This window comes from Salvelinus sp. IW2-2015, linkage group LG19 (assembly GCF_002910315.2).
Source record: "Salvelinus sp. IW2-2015 linkage group LG19, ASM291031v2, whole genome shotgun sequence".
NCBI classification, from domain to species: Eukaryota; Metazoa; Chordata; class Actinopteri; order Salmoniformes; family Salmonidae; genus Salvelinus; species Salvelinus sp. IW2-2015.
Genome location: NC_036859.1, coordinates 8,207,341 through 8,225,117, shown reverse-complemented (window position 1 = coordinate 8,225,117; position 17,777 = coordinate 8,207,341). Strand labels below are relative to the sequence as shown.

General features: G+C 40.6%; 1 protein-coding gene across 1 annotated transcript; it reads right to left on the bottom strand.

The window, feature by feature from the left end:
* Positions 1–7,151: 7,151 nt before the first annotated feature.
* On the bottom strand, positions 7,152–17,433 carry LOC111979358 (transmembrane protein 229B). Its single transcript, XM_024009849.2, has 2 exons — positions 17,135–17,433; positions 7,152–8,433 (listed from the first exon to the last, which is right to left on the bottom strand). Exons 1-2 carry the CDS (start codon positions 17,184–17,186, stop codon positions 7,949–7,951), a joined length of 537 nt encoding a protein of 178 aa, XP_023865617.1. The 5' UTR covers positions 17,187–17,433; the 3' UTR covers positions 7,152–7,948.
* Positions 17,434–17,777: the final 344 nt, after the last annotated feature.

Sequence of the window (17,777 nt, the reverse complement as noted above, 5' to 3'; positions counted from 1 at the left end):
TGCAAAGTTTTTCAAGAAACTGGAAAATAAATATCAAGCAAGAATTCCACAAGTATTAACAGATTAACTGTTTTGCACAGATAATTATCAGACTGAAGTTACACATGCTGGTAAACACTCAAATACATTTAGTTMAACTTTTTTTCACAAAAGTAGTGCACTAGTCCTGTGTTAGTCCTGCAGCACCCCCACCCCAAAACTACTTCCCACGGCTATGTTGACTAAACATGTTCTTTRTCTTCAGGCTACCCTCTATAACATGATGCAGTTTTGCTTGTGTATAATAATCTATTTTCGAAAAAGAGTCCATTGTTTTATTGTAGTATGGTTATGTTAACATTGTAAACTGAATGAAAAACACTGCTAGTCTAGACATGTATGGTAGGGATAGTTTATTGGAGGATCACAATTCAACATGTCAACAACCATACTTGACAACATGAATTCAGATCATTATCATCTATCCACTAACTTAAGCAATCATCTGTCTTGTATCTGGATGGATGGATAGATGGAGGGAGAGAGGGAGGGAGGGAGGGATGAAAATGTGACATATGTAGCAGCCTTCTTTAACATATGCTTGGGAGATAAATCTGTCACATGACCTTCCTCTCCAAGGAGGCAGATTAGCAAGAACTAATCTGATTTCACAAATACATGTCTAGACTGAGCTCCCAGCAGACTGTGGCTCCTGCCAAGCTCCAGGATATCGACGGAGAGGGGATGTAGTGTGGAGAGATGGAGCTCATTAACTTCTTCAGGATTGGTGGGACGGTTGAGCTAACATAGGCTAATGCGATTAGCATGAGGCTGTAAGTAACAAGAACATTTCCCAGAACATAGACATATCTGATATTGGCAGAAATAWTAAATTKTTGTTATTCTAACTGCACTGTRCAYTTTACAGTAGCTATTACAGTGAAAGAATACCATGCTATTGTTTGAGGAGAGTGCACKGTTTTGAACATGAAAAGTTATTAATAAACATATTAGGCACATTTGGGCAGTTTTGATACAACATTGTGAATAGAAATGCAATGGTTCATTGGATCASTCTAAAACMTTGCACATGCAATGSTGCCATCRAGTGGCCAATATCTAAATTGCATCCGGGCTGGAATAATACAMTATGGCCTTTCTCTTGCATTTCAAAGATGATGGTACAAAAAACAAAAAAAACTGTAGTTTTTTTCTTTGTATTATCTTTTACCAGATCTAATGTGTTATATTCTCCTACATTCCTTCCACATTTCCACAAACTTCAAAGTGTTTCCTTTCAAATGGTACCAAGAAAATGGATATCCTTACTTCAGGGCCTGAGCTACAGGCAGTTAGATTCGGGTATGTCATTTTAGGCCAAAAACATTTTTTTTAAAAAGGGGCCGATCCTTAAGAGGGAAAGGGGCCGATCCTTAACAAATTGATGGGAAAGGAAAATGTGAGAAACTGCTCTTTAGTCCACCTGGGGCTTGATTAGAGAGTGTGATGATGATGATGATGATGTCATATTGCCCTGCTCTTCCCATGACATACCCTTCTCTATTGGCCACGAGAGACTGAGGGGATGAGAAGAGAAACTKATTTGTGGATCTGCAACTGGTATGTGTCTTCCCCAAGCATGAATGACCCGATCTGCATTGTGTCCCACCCACCACCCGCCAACCCCTCTTTTACGCTACTGCTACTCTCTGTTCATCATATATGCATAGTCACTTTAACCATATCTACATGTACATACTACCTCAATSAGCCTGACTAACCGGTGTCTGTATGTAGCCTCGCTACTTTTATAGCCTCGCTACTGTATATAGCCTGTCTTTTTACTGATGTTTTATTTCTTTACCTACATATTGTTCACCTAATACCTTTTTTGCGCTATTGGTTAGAGCCTGTAAGTAAGCATTTCACTGTAAGGTCTACTAGACCTGTTGTATTCAGCGCACGTGACAAATTAACTTTGATTTGATTTGATCACCACTTTTCAGCTACTTAGCTGTTAATGCTACTTTGCTCACATTTTTCTCTCTCTTTCTACCTCTCACCCTTTCCTCCTCCCTCAGGAGAGGTCTTCTATGACTCTAGCCAAGATTCCCTCTGTCTACAGGAGTCCGATCATTCGTGGACACAGCCAGTGAGTCAGTTTTCTTTAGAATACAGGAATTAGCTAGTGTATGAGAAAGTAAAAGAGAAATAATCAAGTAAATTGTCTATTTCTTAGTTAACAGTGGAGGTGGCCTGAGGGGGTTGCCCTATTCATCTTACACAGCCCTGACCTCTGATGTCATCACCCTGGTTGTGTGTCGTCAATCTGGACCCAGACAGTAAGAGCTGATAGTAGAATAGTAAGTCCCATGCACCTTTTAGATCAAATCAAAATCAAATSAAATTGTATTTGTCACATGCTTTTTGTGATTTGTGATGCCGCCAGTCAAGATGCTCTCAATGGTGCAGCTGTAGAACTTTTCGAGTGCCTGAGGGCCCATGCCAAATCTTTTCTGCCTCCTGAGAGGGAAGAGGCGTTGTCGTGCCTTTTTCACAACTGTTTTGGTGTGTGTGGACCATGCTAATTCCTAAGTTATGTAGACACAGAGGAACTCTCGACCCGGTCCACTAAAGCCCCATCGATGTGAATGGGGAAGTGCTCAGCCCTCTGTTTCCTGTAGTCCACGATCAGCTCCTTTGTCTTGCTGATGTTGCGGTAAATGGTAAAAGAAGGGGATTTTAAGGTGATGAACTCAGCCAATGAAACAGTAGGCTATTGGTTCAAACATAGAGTACAGTCAATTTAAAATGTTTTTTTTTAACATAAAAAAACATACAACTCATTTAATTGTACCTTTTATAATATACGTTGCTTATGCATGTACATTCTATGAGACTGCAGAGACTGCAGTGCTAATTGTAATGTGATTCCTGCTTCCCTCCTACTCATTAACATGTGCACCCCTCTTCCCCTCATCACTTCACTCCATCACTTTACTGACAAGTGTTTCCGCTTTGGTTTTATATGACCGCCCACACCACTGTCACTAGTTTTCTTATTGTGGGAATGTAAGCAACATTTCACCGATCACACCGGACTCCTACCCTAGTTATCCCACTTCTGTATTTTGGACTCTCAGTCTCTCTGAACCCCCCCCAAAAAAACACACAGAACTAAGTGATTCAATACACAAAGAGTTATTATTTCAGTTACAATTTTCACATCACTTTGCAATAATGAGTGGGAAACCACTTCTTGTGATSGTGAACGAATGGATTGCAGAGAACGAAAAGGCCTTTCTACCACCAGTGTGCAACAAACTCATGTGAGTAGCAGCCTAGGCTAGTTTCGTTTATAGACATAGTTATAGTTTCAGTTTTAGTTGCACACTCTGGTGTCACTAGATTAGACAAACTATAACTGATAAAGTCTTCATATAAAGTGTTCATAAGCATAGGTGCTTCACAAATCGTCCATAAGATTTATATAAAGCATCTGTTGTTATTTTAAAACGGGACCATGCTATTATCATGTTGAGCTGTAAAAAATAAAATAAAAAAGTACTGTTTATCCCCTGACTATCTTTAGTAGTCAAAGAGTAATGATTCACGATATGTTGGCAAAGATTGACAAAGGTAATGAATGTGAGCAAGTGCATGCTTTCATATTTTCTTTCTCCGTTAGGCATTTTTGTCAGCTGAACATCGTGTTTGTCGGAGGTCCCAACAAATGATTAACACATAGAGGAAGGGGAGGAGGTAAGAGAAAAGGCCAGCATTCACCTATGACATTGACCAAATACTGTGGAAGGATTGAGTGAAGTTCTTGATTTTTGTGTGCCCATTGGCTAAGCTTCTGACTGAGTTTATGTGAGAAGGTTAGGCACGTGGGTCAGGAAAGTTACTACTGTGGCTGACTGATTGCTAACTAACTAGCGTGGTAATGTCCTTGCATCAGTTGCTTACTTTCAGATAGGGACATTGCATAGGAATGATATCTCAAGCACTTGCAGACAATGGGCATTCAAACGACTAAGAGATATTATGTATGGGATATAAGACTTATAAGACTTATTTGCGCTGTGTAAAGACTTTATACAATGAGTGTACAAAACATTAGGAACATCTTCCTAATATTGACTTAGAATAGTCTCAATTCGTCAGGGTATGGACTACAAGGTGTCAAAAGTGTTCCACGGGGATGCTGGCTGTTGACCCTAATGCTTCCCATAGTTGTGTCAAGTTGGCTGGATGTTCTTTGGGTGGTGGACCATTCTTGATACACACAGGAAACTGTTGACACACAGTTCTTGACACACTCAAACCAATGCGCCTGGCACCTACTACCATACCCCGTTCAAAGGCACTTCAATCTTTTGTCTTGCCCATTCACCCTCTGTATGGCACACATACACAATCCATGTCGCAACTGTTTCAATGCTTAAACATCCTTCTTTAACCTGTCTCCTCCCCTTCATCTACACTGATTGAAGTGGATTTAACAGGTGACATCAATAAGGGATCATATCTTTCACCTGGATTCACCTGGTCAGTCTACATCATGGAAAGAGCAGGTGTTCCTAATGTTTTGTGTACTCAGTGTATTTACAAAGCAGAGGATTGTACTTGCATTTTCAAGAACATAATCTAGCCACTGGAGGTCAGCATAAGCACATTCACAGCTTAGTGAGCACTTGAATGTGATATGAGGCCTAAGATATCCTCCATATGATGTATCTGTGTTTTTTCTAGTCTGTAGTTATTGCTTTTCACTGTCATGTCCTCTTCCTGTCTTGTTTTGTGCAGCTCTACTAGGTGGAAGGGGACATATGTCTGAAGGTGGTAGAGAATGGTAAACATACATTTAACTTGGCAAGTCAGTTAAGAACAAATTCTTATTTACAATGACGGCCTACTCCGGCCAAATCCAGACGACGCTGGGCCAATTGTGCGCCACCCTAGGGGACTGCACCACTCGGGAGCTTGTGCATATCCATAAGGCACCGGTGAGAGAAACAACATTTATTCCAAGCTTCTCTCGCCAAGTCCACTGTTTAACATAAGTGATAGTGCCATAAAAACAATGCAGATTTTTTAGGTTTGTGTTTGTGTCACACACACACCCCATGTCCTCCTGTGTCCATATCTGGTCCTCAGACATTTCTGCTCCCAGCTCGGAGAATGCGTGGGTGGGGTGGGTGGGTGGTAAATCATGCCTCTTCGTGGTTTCAGGTACTGTGTGAATGACACTACAGACATTTTGAGAGGGTTTTACTGTGAAAACCTGAGGACCCAGCTGGTGCCAGTGATTCAAAAGTGAGACGCATGTCATTGATTTTAGTCCGGCATTAAATAGAACACTTTTTTTGTGAACATTAGTGCTCGGCAGGGAATACTCAGCGGATGCTGTGGTCCTCAGTTTTTTTTTGCGGCGGGGCAGCACAGAACAGGCAAGTTAAACCCGGGTGACTCCCCCTCTCACAAAGTGACAATGGGAAAGGTGGGCTTCAATAGGTGTTGCACACTACTTTTATTTTTTGTGTGGTTTTACATCGGGTTTGTGGATATTTTGCTGTGCAAGTGTATCCCACTACACGAGAACCCTGTTGGCCAATGTGCTATCATTTTCTGTCTGTCTAGACTTCAGACAGCCTCAGAACACCTTGCATGTGATGACCCCCTTCCACTTCAGAGACTGAGTGGAAAACAGCGTCCCTCCCTGGCCAGCTGACACCCCATCTACATGTTCGGGGCCCAGTTTGAGACGGAGGTGACCCTGGAATATCCCAATGATGACTTAGCTATTTGTTGACCTTTTACGTTCATGGAAACCTTTCAAAGCGACCAACAACCAGTCTAGACTGAGCTCCTCACTGATTCAAATTCATGACTTGCTAATATTGAAAGTTACAGTAAGTTAATCACTAGTGTAGTAGGAGGGAAGTGAGCTATAGGTCTGGTTTATCAGACTAGTGAGTGTAAAGATGATGATGGTGGTGCTGATGTTACTTCTACTACTCTGTGACAGACCATGCTGTATGGGCCCGGGCAGACAGAGGTTTGTAAACGAGAAACTGATGTCTGGTTATGGCAGCAGGTACAGTATCACTAATCTATTCGAGAAATTTGCATTTCTGTCACGTCATCATGCCTTCACTATTTATTTACTCTGCTTATTTACTCTGCTCTGCTTCCTTCTGTCTATTTGCACTTTCTCTCTCACCCTCTTTTCCTCTCTCAGGAGGGATCCTCCCCATGGGACTGGATGGCCAAGAGTTCCCTCAGTCCACAGGAGACAGTCTACTCATTCCGGGACATAGCCAGTGAGTGGGATGATGAGTGTGGTAATAAGAAAAGGAAACGGAAGATAGAGTGGATATGTGCATGTTTGTGAATTGCCCCAATAAATAATGGCTTTAGAGAAAGAATGTTGTATTCAAGTAACACAAGAAGAAAGAGGTTGTCACTCATACAGTAGATGCTATTATTTTGTGGTTTGCTAGAGGAATACGTTTGAATTTCTGTTTGTATGATTCTGACGCTGCCGGTACCAGTGGAGGGGAGAATTTCCCTGTTTGTCACTCAAAACCCAGGGAGGAAACGTGCACGACCTCTGACGAGCCCACTCTCTGCTGCGACGCACAAGGAAAAAGGAGGGTCAGCGAAAGAGATTGCATGTTCTTTTGCTACAGAGAGCGTGATTGTAACCCTGAGTCATAAATGACGTTAAAGATTAACACTCTGTAAGGAACTCAAAGAAAAGATTTGGGTAGGTGTTGAGTAAAAGAGGAAGTCAAGCAAACTGTAATAGAACATCTTGACAAATAAACGCAACAATATGATTAACGCAACAATATGCTTTCGGAATTAAACCATTTCATGAACACCTGAATCAGTGTTGATATGTATCCAAACTGAATTGTACATTTGTACAATTTGTACAAGTGTTCATAAATAAATACAAATATGGTATGTGATCTCTTATTTGTTAACACACCAAATGGCTTCGTTAGCACTTCCCAGCAGTCAGGATGGTTGAATGAGGAAGTTCACACGTACTTCCTGTAATACTTCCCTTCATGTAAACCACACACTGAAGCATAACTTTTATCTTCCATTGATGCAATGCTTCTTTTAACAACATACATTTAACCAACTTAAACCCAGAGTTCAGAATAACTAATTTTATTTCTCTGTCGTCCAAACCTGACATATGTAAGATAGCAGAACAAAATAGAAATCAGCAATTCACAAAAATGTAGTCTAGATATTTGATGGACCTACTAATTAAAACCTTTTTTTAATATGAAGCCTTTGATCCTTAGGATGTTTGAACAGTACTTAGGTTGTTCAACTGAATGTGGTGTGTGGGTTTGTGACAGTGGCCCTACAGTAGATTCTCTTTCCAGCACAGTGTACTGCCCACAGAGCAGATGACTGATACATTCTGTCATGTTCCAGCTTGCCTCATTTGACGCTTGATAGTGCACTTGTTATTCGCTGCCATGGCAACCGACTAGCGATCTCTCAGTAAAAATGCTTGCATGTTGACAGTTTATTACCACGCTTACTTAAAACGATGGAATTAAGGGTTTGCGAGGACACTGTCAATGACATGGTGTGTTTCTATTTAGAAACTGGGTGGTTCAGGTCCTGAATGCTGATTGGCTGACAGCTGTGGTATTTCAGACTGTGTACCACGGGTATGACAAAACATTTATTTTTAATGCTCTAATTACATTGTTAACCAGTTTATAATAGCAATAAGGCAACTCGGGGGTTTGTGATATATGGCCAATACAGTATACATACCACCGCTAAGGGCTGTTCCCAGGCACTCCACGTTGCGTCATGCTAAAGAACGGCCATATACCACAGCCCCTCGGGACTTATTGCTTAAGTATGCTGTGTATATAATAGGATGTAGGTGAGACTGTATGACTTGGTAATCCTCTACAGAGAGTCATCAGTTAGCCAGTCGTACTCTCAGAGTTTTTCTGATGACATGCTGCTCTGCTATTAGTGAGGCCAGGGCCCAGGGCAGGGCGTACTCAAGAGTCACCAGCCCTGCCAGGTTATAGCTAAACCCAGAGTAGTCCCATGGACAGGCTCCTAGAAACCTCAGCACCACACCCCAGCTAAACTCCCACAAGTAGATGAACAGGGTGTAGACCAGCATGCGCAGCAGCAGGGGGCAGCGCTGGGCCAAAAGCCTGCCACGCAGGCCCTCCATGAGGAAGATGGCCAAGGCATACATGGGGAGGGCCCAAAGGCTGGTGTGTCCTGCCAGCCTCCTGTCCTTGGTCTCCCACCAGTCCCATACAGCGGTGAAGCCCACCTCACACAGGCAGCCGTGCAGGGCGTAGACATAGAGGCGGGCCAGAGGGGACAGGGGATGATGGGTCACCCGCTCTGGTGGCTCTGGTGGGGCCTCCTCGTCATCACCAGCCTCTGTCACAGGAAGAGAAGATCAAGACTTGTCGCATGCCATTAAGTATTTCTCACCTCATAAGTAGCTTCCCTTATCTCAGTAGCACTTGGCTGGGTTTGCAGGATAATTCATGGGTGGAGCTACAAATACATAAGCATATATCTATTATGTATAACTATATCATTTTAGTGGTAGAATATTTGTAGAGTGTATTCTTAAAACCATTTAGTAAAGAGCAAACTTTACTGGGTGTAAGGGGTGAGTGACCCATGAATTATCCTGCAAACCCAGCCAAGTGCTACTGAGATAAGGGAAGCTATTTTGATTAACTTTCTCACTTGGTACTGTCAGCCAAAGAAGAAGAAAACCACCACTGAAGATGCTATGATGAGTGTGAATGTTTAAGAGAATGTTTCTTCCTTGGTTTGCATTCGCCCTTTTGCAGGTTTTGCTATATCATTGAGTCCATCTTAGACAAATTGTCTCATCTGCTTTCATGCGCCTGTCAAAATATTTTGTTACTTCCCCTATGCACTATGCTTTTACGGAAGCTAACTACACCACAGGTCAATATAGTCTACAAGTCTGTCTATCCTGCCCTCTATCCACCATTCATAGTGACAATAGTGGTAGGTGGATCGTTTGTCCAGATCTGCAATAGGCTAACTGTAAAATCATTCAAAGCTGCACCAAGGCTGTAAATTGCTGTGAAAATGTCATTTGAACAACGGCCCTGTGATTTGAATATTGCATTCCATTTGGATCAGTTGTGGGTCTGCCCTCGACAGTTTATAAGGTCTAGAAAGTTACAGTAGCAGGCCAGTCTGCTGTATTTTGTGGATCATCATTCTCCCAAGTCGTCCTATAATAATGTGGCCACATACAGTACCAGTCAAAAGGTTGGACACACCTACTCATTCTTTATTTGAACTATTTTCTACATTGTATAATAATAGCGAAGACTATGAGTAGCGAAAACTATGAAATAACACATGGAAACATGTAGTAAAAAAAGCGTAAAACAAATTAAAATATATTTGGGATTTGAGATTCTTCAAAGTAGCCACCCTTTGCCTTGATCACAGCTTTGCACACTCTTGGCATTCTCTCAACCAGCTCCATGAGGTAGTCACCTGGAATGCATTTCAATAAACAGGTGTGCCTTGTTAAAAGCAAATTAGTGGAATTTCTTTCCTTCTTAATGCATTTGAGCCAATCAGTTGTGTTGTGACAAGGTAGGGGTGGTATATATTTGGTAAAAAACCAAGAACAGCTCAAATAAGCAAAGAGAAATGACAGTCCATCATTACTTTAAGACATGAAGGTCAGTCAATCCGGAAAATTTCAGGAACTTGGAAAGTTTCTTCAAGTGCAGTCGCAAAAACCATCAAGTGCTTTGATGAAACTGGCTCTCATGAGGACCTCCACTGGAAAGGAAGACCCAGTTACCTCTGCTGCGAGGATAAGTTCATTAAAGTTACCAGCCTCAGAAATTGCAGCCCAAATAAATGCTTCACAGTGTTCAAGCAACAGACACATCTTAAAATCAACTGTTCAGAGGAGTATGTGTGAATCAGGCCTGATGGTCAAAATGTTTACCAGCCTCAGAAATTGCAGCTCAAATAAATGCTTCACAGAGTCCAAGCAACAGACACATCTTAAAATCAACTGTTCAGAGGAGTATGTGTGAATCAGGCCTGATGGTCAAATTGTTGCAAAGAAACCACTACTAAAGGACACCAATAAGAAGAGACTTGATTGGGCCAAGAAACACGAGAAATGGTGGAAATCGGTGGAAATCTGTCCTTTGGTCTGATCAGTCCAAATTTGTGATTTTTGGTTCCAACAGCCGTGTCATTGTGAGACACAGAGTAGGTGAACGGATGATCTCCGCATGTGTGGTTCACACGTGAAGCATGGAGGAGGAGGTGTTATGGTGTGGGGGTGCTTTGCTGGTGACACGGTCTGTGATTTATTTAGAATTCAAGGCACACTTAACCAGCATGGCTACCACAGCATTCTGCAGCAATAAGCCTTCCCATCTGGTTTGAGCTCAGTGGGACTATCATTTGTTTTTCAACAGGACAATGACCCAACACACCTCCAGGCTGTGTAAAGGCTATTTGACCAAGAAGGAGAGTGATGGAGTGCTGCATCAGATGACCTGGCCTCCACAGTCACCTGACCTCAACTCAATTCAGATGGTTTGGGATGAGTTGGACCGCAGAGTGAAGGAAAAGCAGCCAACAATTGCTCAGCATATGTGGAATCTCCTTCAAGACTGTTGGAAAAGCATTCCAGGTGAAGCTGGTTGAGAGAATGCCAAGAGTGTGCAAAGCTGTCATCAAGGCAAAGGGTGGCTACTTTGAAGAATCTCAAATATAAAATATATTTTAATTTATTTCACACTTTTTTGGTTACATATGTGTTATTTCATAGTTTTGATGTCTTCACTATTATTCTACAATGTAGAAAAGAGTAAAAATAAAGAAAAACCCTTTAATTAAACTTTTGACTAGTACTGTATGCTCCCAGCAGGCCCAGCTAAGAAAGGAAAGCTTAAAGCTTTGCTTCCTCTCTACAAACTTACGCTTTAATATAGTATGTATTTGTAATTTGACTTTTTAAATGTATTACCTTTCATGTGTGGCAGGAACACAAACAGTCACAATGTATTAATCTGATTAGGCTAGTTCAATGGAAACAGAGACGACTGTTACTAAACACCAAAAAGTGTAATGACATTCAGAGATTGTCAAGCCAAGCCTTCGATACTGGGTAGGCCTACAAGGTAGGGAGGGATGTAGACCTATATATTCTGTTTGTCGAGATTTACAAGTTTATTTGATTGTGGTGTTGAAAACGCAAACCATGATGTTGAGGCTCCCAAAGTCGATATGCTTGGCTAATTGGTTCTGTGGTGCATTGGTACAGAAACCTGTTGGTTGAAAATTAATTGCATATGTTTTATATAATTATAAATATTGCATCAACATTTTGTAAATAGGATTCCTACCTAGCTGATCATTGTCTGCAGCCGGCTCTGATCGTAGTGTAATGAAACAGGTAGGGAGAATTAACTTGTCCATGGTGGTCTGCGAACCCTCAACCTTCTGGCCCGTAGCCCTGCATGGTATCGACTGTGCCACAAAAGCGTGCTGAAGTGGCGAAGACGATATCCACGTTTTAAAACACAGGGTCGCTGCAGTTATTGTTATTTGTGGTCGTAAACATTGTTTTCGGTTAATTCTATAAGTATGAGGAGGAGGGTGTGCATTTTTACTGAGGTAAAGACATGTTAGCTAGTCCTTCCCCTAGACCTTACCGAGGTAAAGACAGTTTCAGGTTGGATATTTGACGGATATTCGCCTGTAGTTTTCCTTACATCCACCAACAGCCGTTAGGGACCGTCAACATAGTGACAAATCACATTTTTCAAATTTCAATAGCTCTTTAACCATTACTCCTAAAACTTCCAAAACTAGTTGTAGCTAACCCGATGGCATAGACACACATTGCACACACTTTTTTTAAATTCGATTTACATCTCGCACTATTTTAAATTATTTATTTACATGTTTGAATTTCAATAGCTCCTTGGTCATGTGACCTACTGACTTCCAACAAGGTTCAGAATGTCCACTCAGTGGGCCGACACATTGCACACCCTGATGTTAGTCTACTTTCATCTCATGCTATTAGACTTAAATCTCTAAGCTTTGCAGGCCTTCATTTTACATGGGGGTTCAATTTTTTGGGGGGGAAGTTAACAAATGTTCCATCCTCGCAATAACTATCTTTCACATGAACACTGAAAAGATCCGCAAATGGCTGTATGTGGTATGGATCAAGGACAGGAGAGGTGTTCAAACAGAGGTGCTTAAAGGAGGGCGCACAGATAGGCCTCATGAAAAACAATGTTTCATATGCTCTTTTTATACACTGTAATAGGCAGGGATTTGTCAGTCACAGTGAGCTTGATAACGTGAAATAATCATTTTCATAGCATCACTTTCATATACTGTACATTAAGACAAATCCTTCTACGTTGAGATTAGAACGCAGTTTTAATACCTGAAAATGACTTGATATTTGAGTGCATTCACAACAAGCCACCTGCAGAACTTACAAAATGCTAAAGTGCATTTGAGGGTTCGTTTTTCTGATGAAAATAGTTATTTGATGCGTGGCCTACTATTTCTGGGAAATAGATTCCTACGTTTATGTAACACCAAAATGTATAACATTCCAACCACAACTACACGTTGAAACTACAGTTTTCCTGTGCAGTGATCAACTTACATTTTGATAACTTTTTTATTTCTGAGTGACGTAAAGGTATCGACATAGTGATGAATTACAGAGACAGAGGGACAGAAGGTGAGGGCAGAGAGACTCTAGAGGACAGGAAAGATGACAAACAATCACGAAGTGACAATGTTTTTTTTTTTTTCAAATGTCAAAAGATTGTGATTTTCAGTTCATGTTTAAGAGGACATATCTCTTCTAAATGTGTTTCCTTTCCATATTGCAGGTCACAGCTCTGTGGCGAAGAAACAATTGCGAGGTGACGGTTGCTGTTGTGAGTCTACAGACAAAAAGTCCTCTTTCCTTCTCCATCATTCAGAGTTTAAAACTCTGCAGCCCTACAATGGCTTGTGGGTGAGGTAATAAATACTAGTCATAACATGGCAATAAGCATTTATTTTTTTTATCACAATTCTAAACATATTGTGTAAAAAAAATCATACAGATGAAGGATGAACATAGAAGTACATTAGATGTGCACCTAACCAAGTATAAGGACATGTAATATCATTATGTAGTTAACTGGAATTGGAGCTGAATGTTTCTGATGATGTACACTTGAATATTTATGGCCCTAATTTTTTATGACATACTGTGAAAAACTCTCTTGGCTGCTGGCTCTGTCACTTTCAGACATGCGCAGAGCAGACTTGAACCACAGGGTTCTCTGTAAAGAGAGAGTCATCCAAAAGGCACAGACACACCCCTTGACTTTCAATTGGCACCCTTGACCTGTGTATTCTCTCCTGATTGGCTCTGTGGTGCTTAGTCAATGGGAACTCCGTTGCTGGCCCAATCATAAAGGTTTTACACAGTCTGGCAGTCTGACTAAAGTGCCAGAGATATGAGGAGAGACATCTCCATTGTATTTATGGGAACAAACATTTTCTATCGCTTTGGATCTTATTCTTGGACAGTTAGAAGACACACTGCATCAATGCAAAAAAAATATATATATACTAATTACTGGCAATGAATAACCTCAACTTTGTGGGTCTGTGGTATTTGGGTCATTAAAGTGCCAACTCAATTCTACCAGTGACGAGTCTCTCATCCCTATGAACGGGACACAGGGCAATAGTTTTTAATCTAACCAGCCTTTTTTTACTGGAGTACACTAACCCCTAATTGGGGTCTTTTCTTGACACATAGTAGCAGTTACAGATAACAAGTCAAGAAGAACAAAAAGTAGATTGTTGTAAGGGTATTACATCCTGTGCTGGCCCCATTGTCATATAATTCTGGATTCTGAGTGGTAAAATCATAGCTGAAAAATGCCTCTATGTATGTGTCTACTGTATGTGGGAATGTCCGATCTACATGTAGTGTTGGTACATGGAATATTCCTCAACTGCATATATCATAAATTTGCTATTGCAAATACATTTACATTTAAGTCATTTAGCAGACGCTCTTATCCAGAGCGACTTACAAATTGGAACGTTCATACATATTCATCCTGGTCCCCCCGTGGGAATGAACCCCACACCTGCGCCATGCTCTACCAACTGAGCCACACGGGACCGTGTGGATGTATTGTGTTCAAACACTGACATTTTCAGATATTATTTTGACAAACACACTTTAACACACTTTGGTGTTTACAATTCATTCTCTTGTCAAAGATTTGGTGGGCACTGTCATCTGTGATCTTTGTGATGTGCTTTCTTTAAGCACGTCTGATGAAACTGTCCCTTAATATTTTTTTCTTAAAGTCTACAAACGCTCTTGAGCTTTATTCACTCTGTGATAGGGTTGGATCCTATATGCTACTTTTATTATTGTCCTGTAAATGGTTCAGTGCCTATAATTTAGGCTGTGTGTAGAATGGGGCATAAAGGAATATACCTCTACTAAATTACAGTGATAATGAAAACAGCATACATTTTTGGCCTGTGTATTAATTTGCCTATATTAATCAGAATTCCGTTATGTTTAAATAAAAAAGAGAATACTTCAAAATGAGAAGATCCTGCCATGGAAAAGACGACTGAGTGGACAAAGGAGGGGAAATAACTCACACCATGCAGCAGGACACCTTCAGCTGTGGGGTATTTGTAATGCAGGTTTGACCGTTATATTTTCAATAATGAATGGTTAGCTGTTATGTGACAATTAGGTCAAAAACTCTATTTTATTTTTGGTGTAGTTGCACAGAACTTCCCCAACATCCCTTCCCAAATTGATATGGAACCTTCAAAAACACATGGAGCAACTGCGAAAAGAAATGGCTTGAGGTTCTACTAAAAATGTCTGGTATGTAATGACATTTAATTCAAAGTAAATGTTTTTTTAAATTCTGTTATGTATATTTGTATGTAGTTGTGTGGGACAGCCATATGTTCAGGTCATGCCTATGATTTCAGAGTTCAACAACTGCTTCGTGTGTGCCACTGATAAAGAACCTGGATGTGGCCCAAAGACTGACTGGGTTAGTAACGTGTAAGACAATTTATGATGTAACACAATGGATGGCTAATTCGTCATTCTGCATTGATATTTGATATTATTTAAAACGTGTTAGGCTTTGTTTTGTTTTGATAGAATGTTTTGCATGCCAACGGTGGTTCCATGTGCTGTGCCTATGAATGAAGAGAAAAGAGTTCAACAGAGTAAAGAACAAACTGGAAGTGCAGTCTTTGTTGTTGAAAATGTATGCTAAACCCCATCCACACTGAAGAGGCTCTGACATGTACATCAACCAGGGATAAAGAGAAAGTTAACATGGTGAAATGTTTCGTACTTATTTGAAGTAAAGTATCTGTTGACATGTTGGAAAAGATTAAAGGTCTACAATTTCTGTTTAATTTGTCAATATACATTTTTTATTCATTGATTTGCTGGCCACCATTACTGTGGTTACATGTTCAGTATATGTATTGACCAGCAAACCCACTGCAGCCTACCTCACCAGCTCACTCTCCATCCCTGCTTTGGACAATTAATAACATGACTCTCGTACTTTGCCCTTTTCCTTTATGGTTGATATTAACGATGAAAGGATATATTATCTCTCTCTCTCCTATTGTGTACCGCTGTTAAATACTGTGGCAAAATWAAAAAAACTGGGAAAATAAGTAATTAGAACTACCAATTATTCTAGATAAAAATTAAAGAACTGGACTGAACTAATTGTCAAACTAATAATAATGTACAACAATATAGAAYATACATGACTAGAGGTTATGCAATATGGTTGTATATCCACTGCACGCTTCTTATGTGTGTAATTGACATGACCAAGGAGCTATTGCAATTTAAAACTATGAAAAATTTACGTTACACCGCATGATTTTACAGTACACAAACAAGAAGTGTGCAATATAGAAGGGTACATTCTGCACCTTGTTTGAAGTCAGTAGGTCACATGACCAAGGAGCTATTGAAATTTGAAAGTTTCAAAATTAATGTAAATCATGTGAGATTAAAATGGACAAAGTCAAGGGTGTGCAATGTGTAGCCCCACTGAGTGGACATTCTGAACCTTGTTTGAAGTCATTAGGTCACATGACCAAGGAGCTATTGTAATTTTAAATTTAGAAAAATTCATGTAAAATCATGTGAGATGAAAATGGACAAACTAAAGGGTGTGCAATATGTAGGCCCACTGAATGGACATTCTGAACCTTGTTTGAAGTCAGTAGGTCACATGACCAAGGAGCTATTGAAATTCGAATGTAAAAAAAGTTTGTACTTTGTTTACGCTCCCTAACTAATTCAATTAGGAATTCAAAATGCTGCTCACATTTCCACATGTTTATTAMCTTTGGAAAGCAAATTAATGTCCAAATCGTGAAAATAAGACCTGTGCAATGTTGTYCGCAATTTTTCCAACTTCATGACAATTATTTGGAGTCTGTGGCTCAAGTGGTTTGAAAGCTATTGAGATTTGAAAGCGCGAATATCCGTTGAATWTCCAACTTGAAACTGTTGGTTGCATTTTTTWWTTTTTATTTTTTTTACAGTACAAGGGGAGTGTCATGTGAAAATATTTTTGACGTTGGGGAGGAGGGTGCAAGTCAATAACCTTTGTCTTCTATTGACTCACGGGGGAAACACAGACGATTTCACTACATGCTTTCCTATTAAAAAGTCTCTATGATATTCCATGCAAAGTTTAAGAAATGTGCTTATACTATGTCAGCATTGTTATGGTCTATAGAGCCTATTGTTCTTCATTTAACAGACAAACAATTGACTTTGTCTGTGATTGTTATGGATCAGGCTGTTACTGTAAAAGACTCAGCTTAGGAAAGAACTGAACAAGTTTTATTTCAGCATAGAAACATTTATGGCTGTAGGTCCACTGTAACAAATTGATTAGCTGATAGTCATGGTTGTTATTCGAAATTATTTGTGATAAAAATGCAATCCTATAAAATCAACTCCCCCAAAAATGACTCAATTACTCACCCAAAGTTTTACCGCCTAGTACCCTCCTTACGTGTAGTGTTCCTGACGCCATCCCTGAGCCGTGTATGTCTCTGTGGTTACTTTGCCTTTTATACTGCTTCCCGGTCTGCCTCTTTGTGTCTATGTGTGTGTGTGTTTAGACCCTAGGCTAAACATTAAGCCAGTCCATGCTATCAGAGGTACAGAGCGACATCTCTTCTCCAGTCTAAGGTCAGGGTGGAGTGCGGAGGCGGTGGGGAYGAGAGCCAACCAGGTTTACCACTCACCTGGGCCATCAGTGACAAACAGTGTGTGTGTGTGTATGCGTGCCTGCGTGTCACTGTCGCCAAAGTAAACTTTACTAAGGCTTTGGGGGTCCTTTCTCCACTGTCTCAGAGCAGGCTGCGTGAGGCTTATCAGTTGAGGACAGGCGAAGGGAGTGATGGACATGACCTTATGGGAGACTGATAAGGATGGGCTAGCCCTGACATTACATCTAGGTCCTCTGGAGTTACAGAGAGGATCACCATTGTCTGCCTCCCAGGCTGGTTTAATGTGTGATGTGTACATTTACATGGGATGGGAGAATTGTGGGTATGGGTTAATGTGGGATGTCTAAKATGCAAGTAGGGCCTACACTCTTAGCAAAAAAAGGTGCTATCGT

What these genes read in the sequence shown, in the direction of transcription:
- LOC111979358 (XM_024009849.2), bottom strand. Translation starts at nt 17,186, where the DNA reads ATGGCGTCAGGAACACTACACGTAAGGAGGGTACTAGGCGGTAAAACT. An exon ending in ACTAGGCGGTAAAACTTTGG is followed by an intron (nt 8,434 to 17,134) that starts GTGAGTAATTGA and finishes TTCCTGTGACAG; the next exon opens with AGGCTGGTGATGACGAGGAG.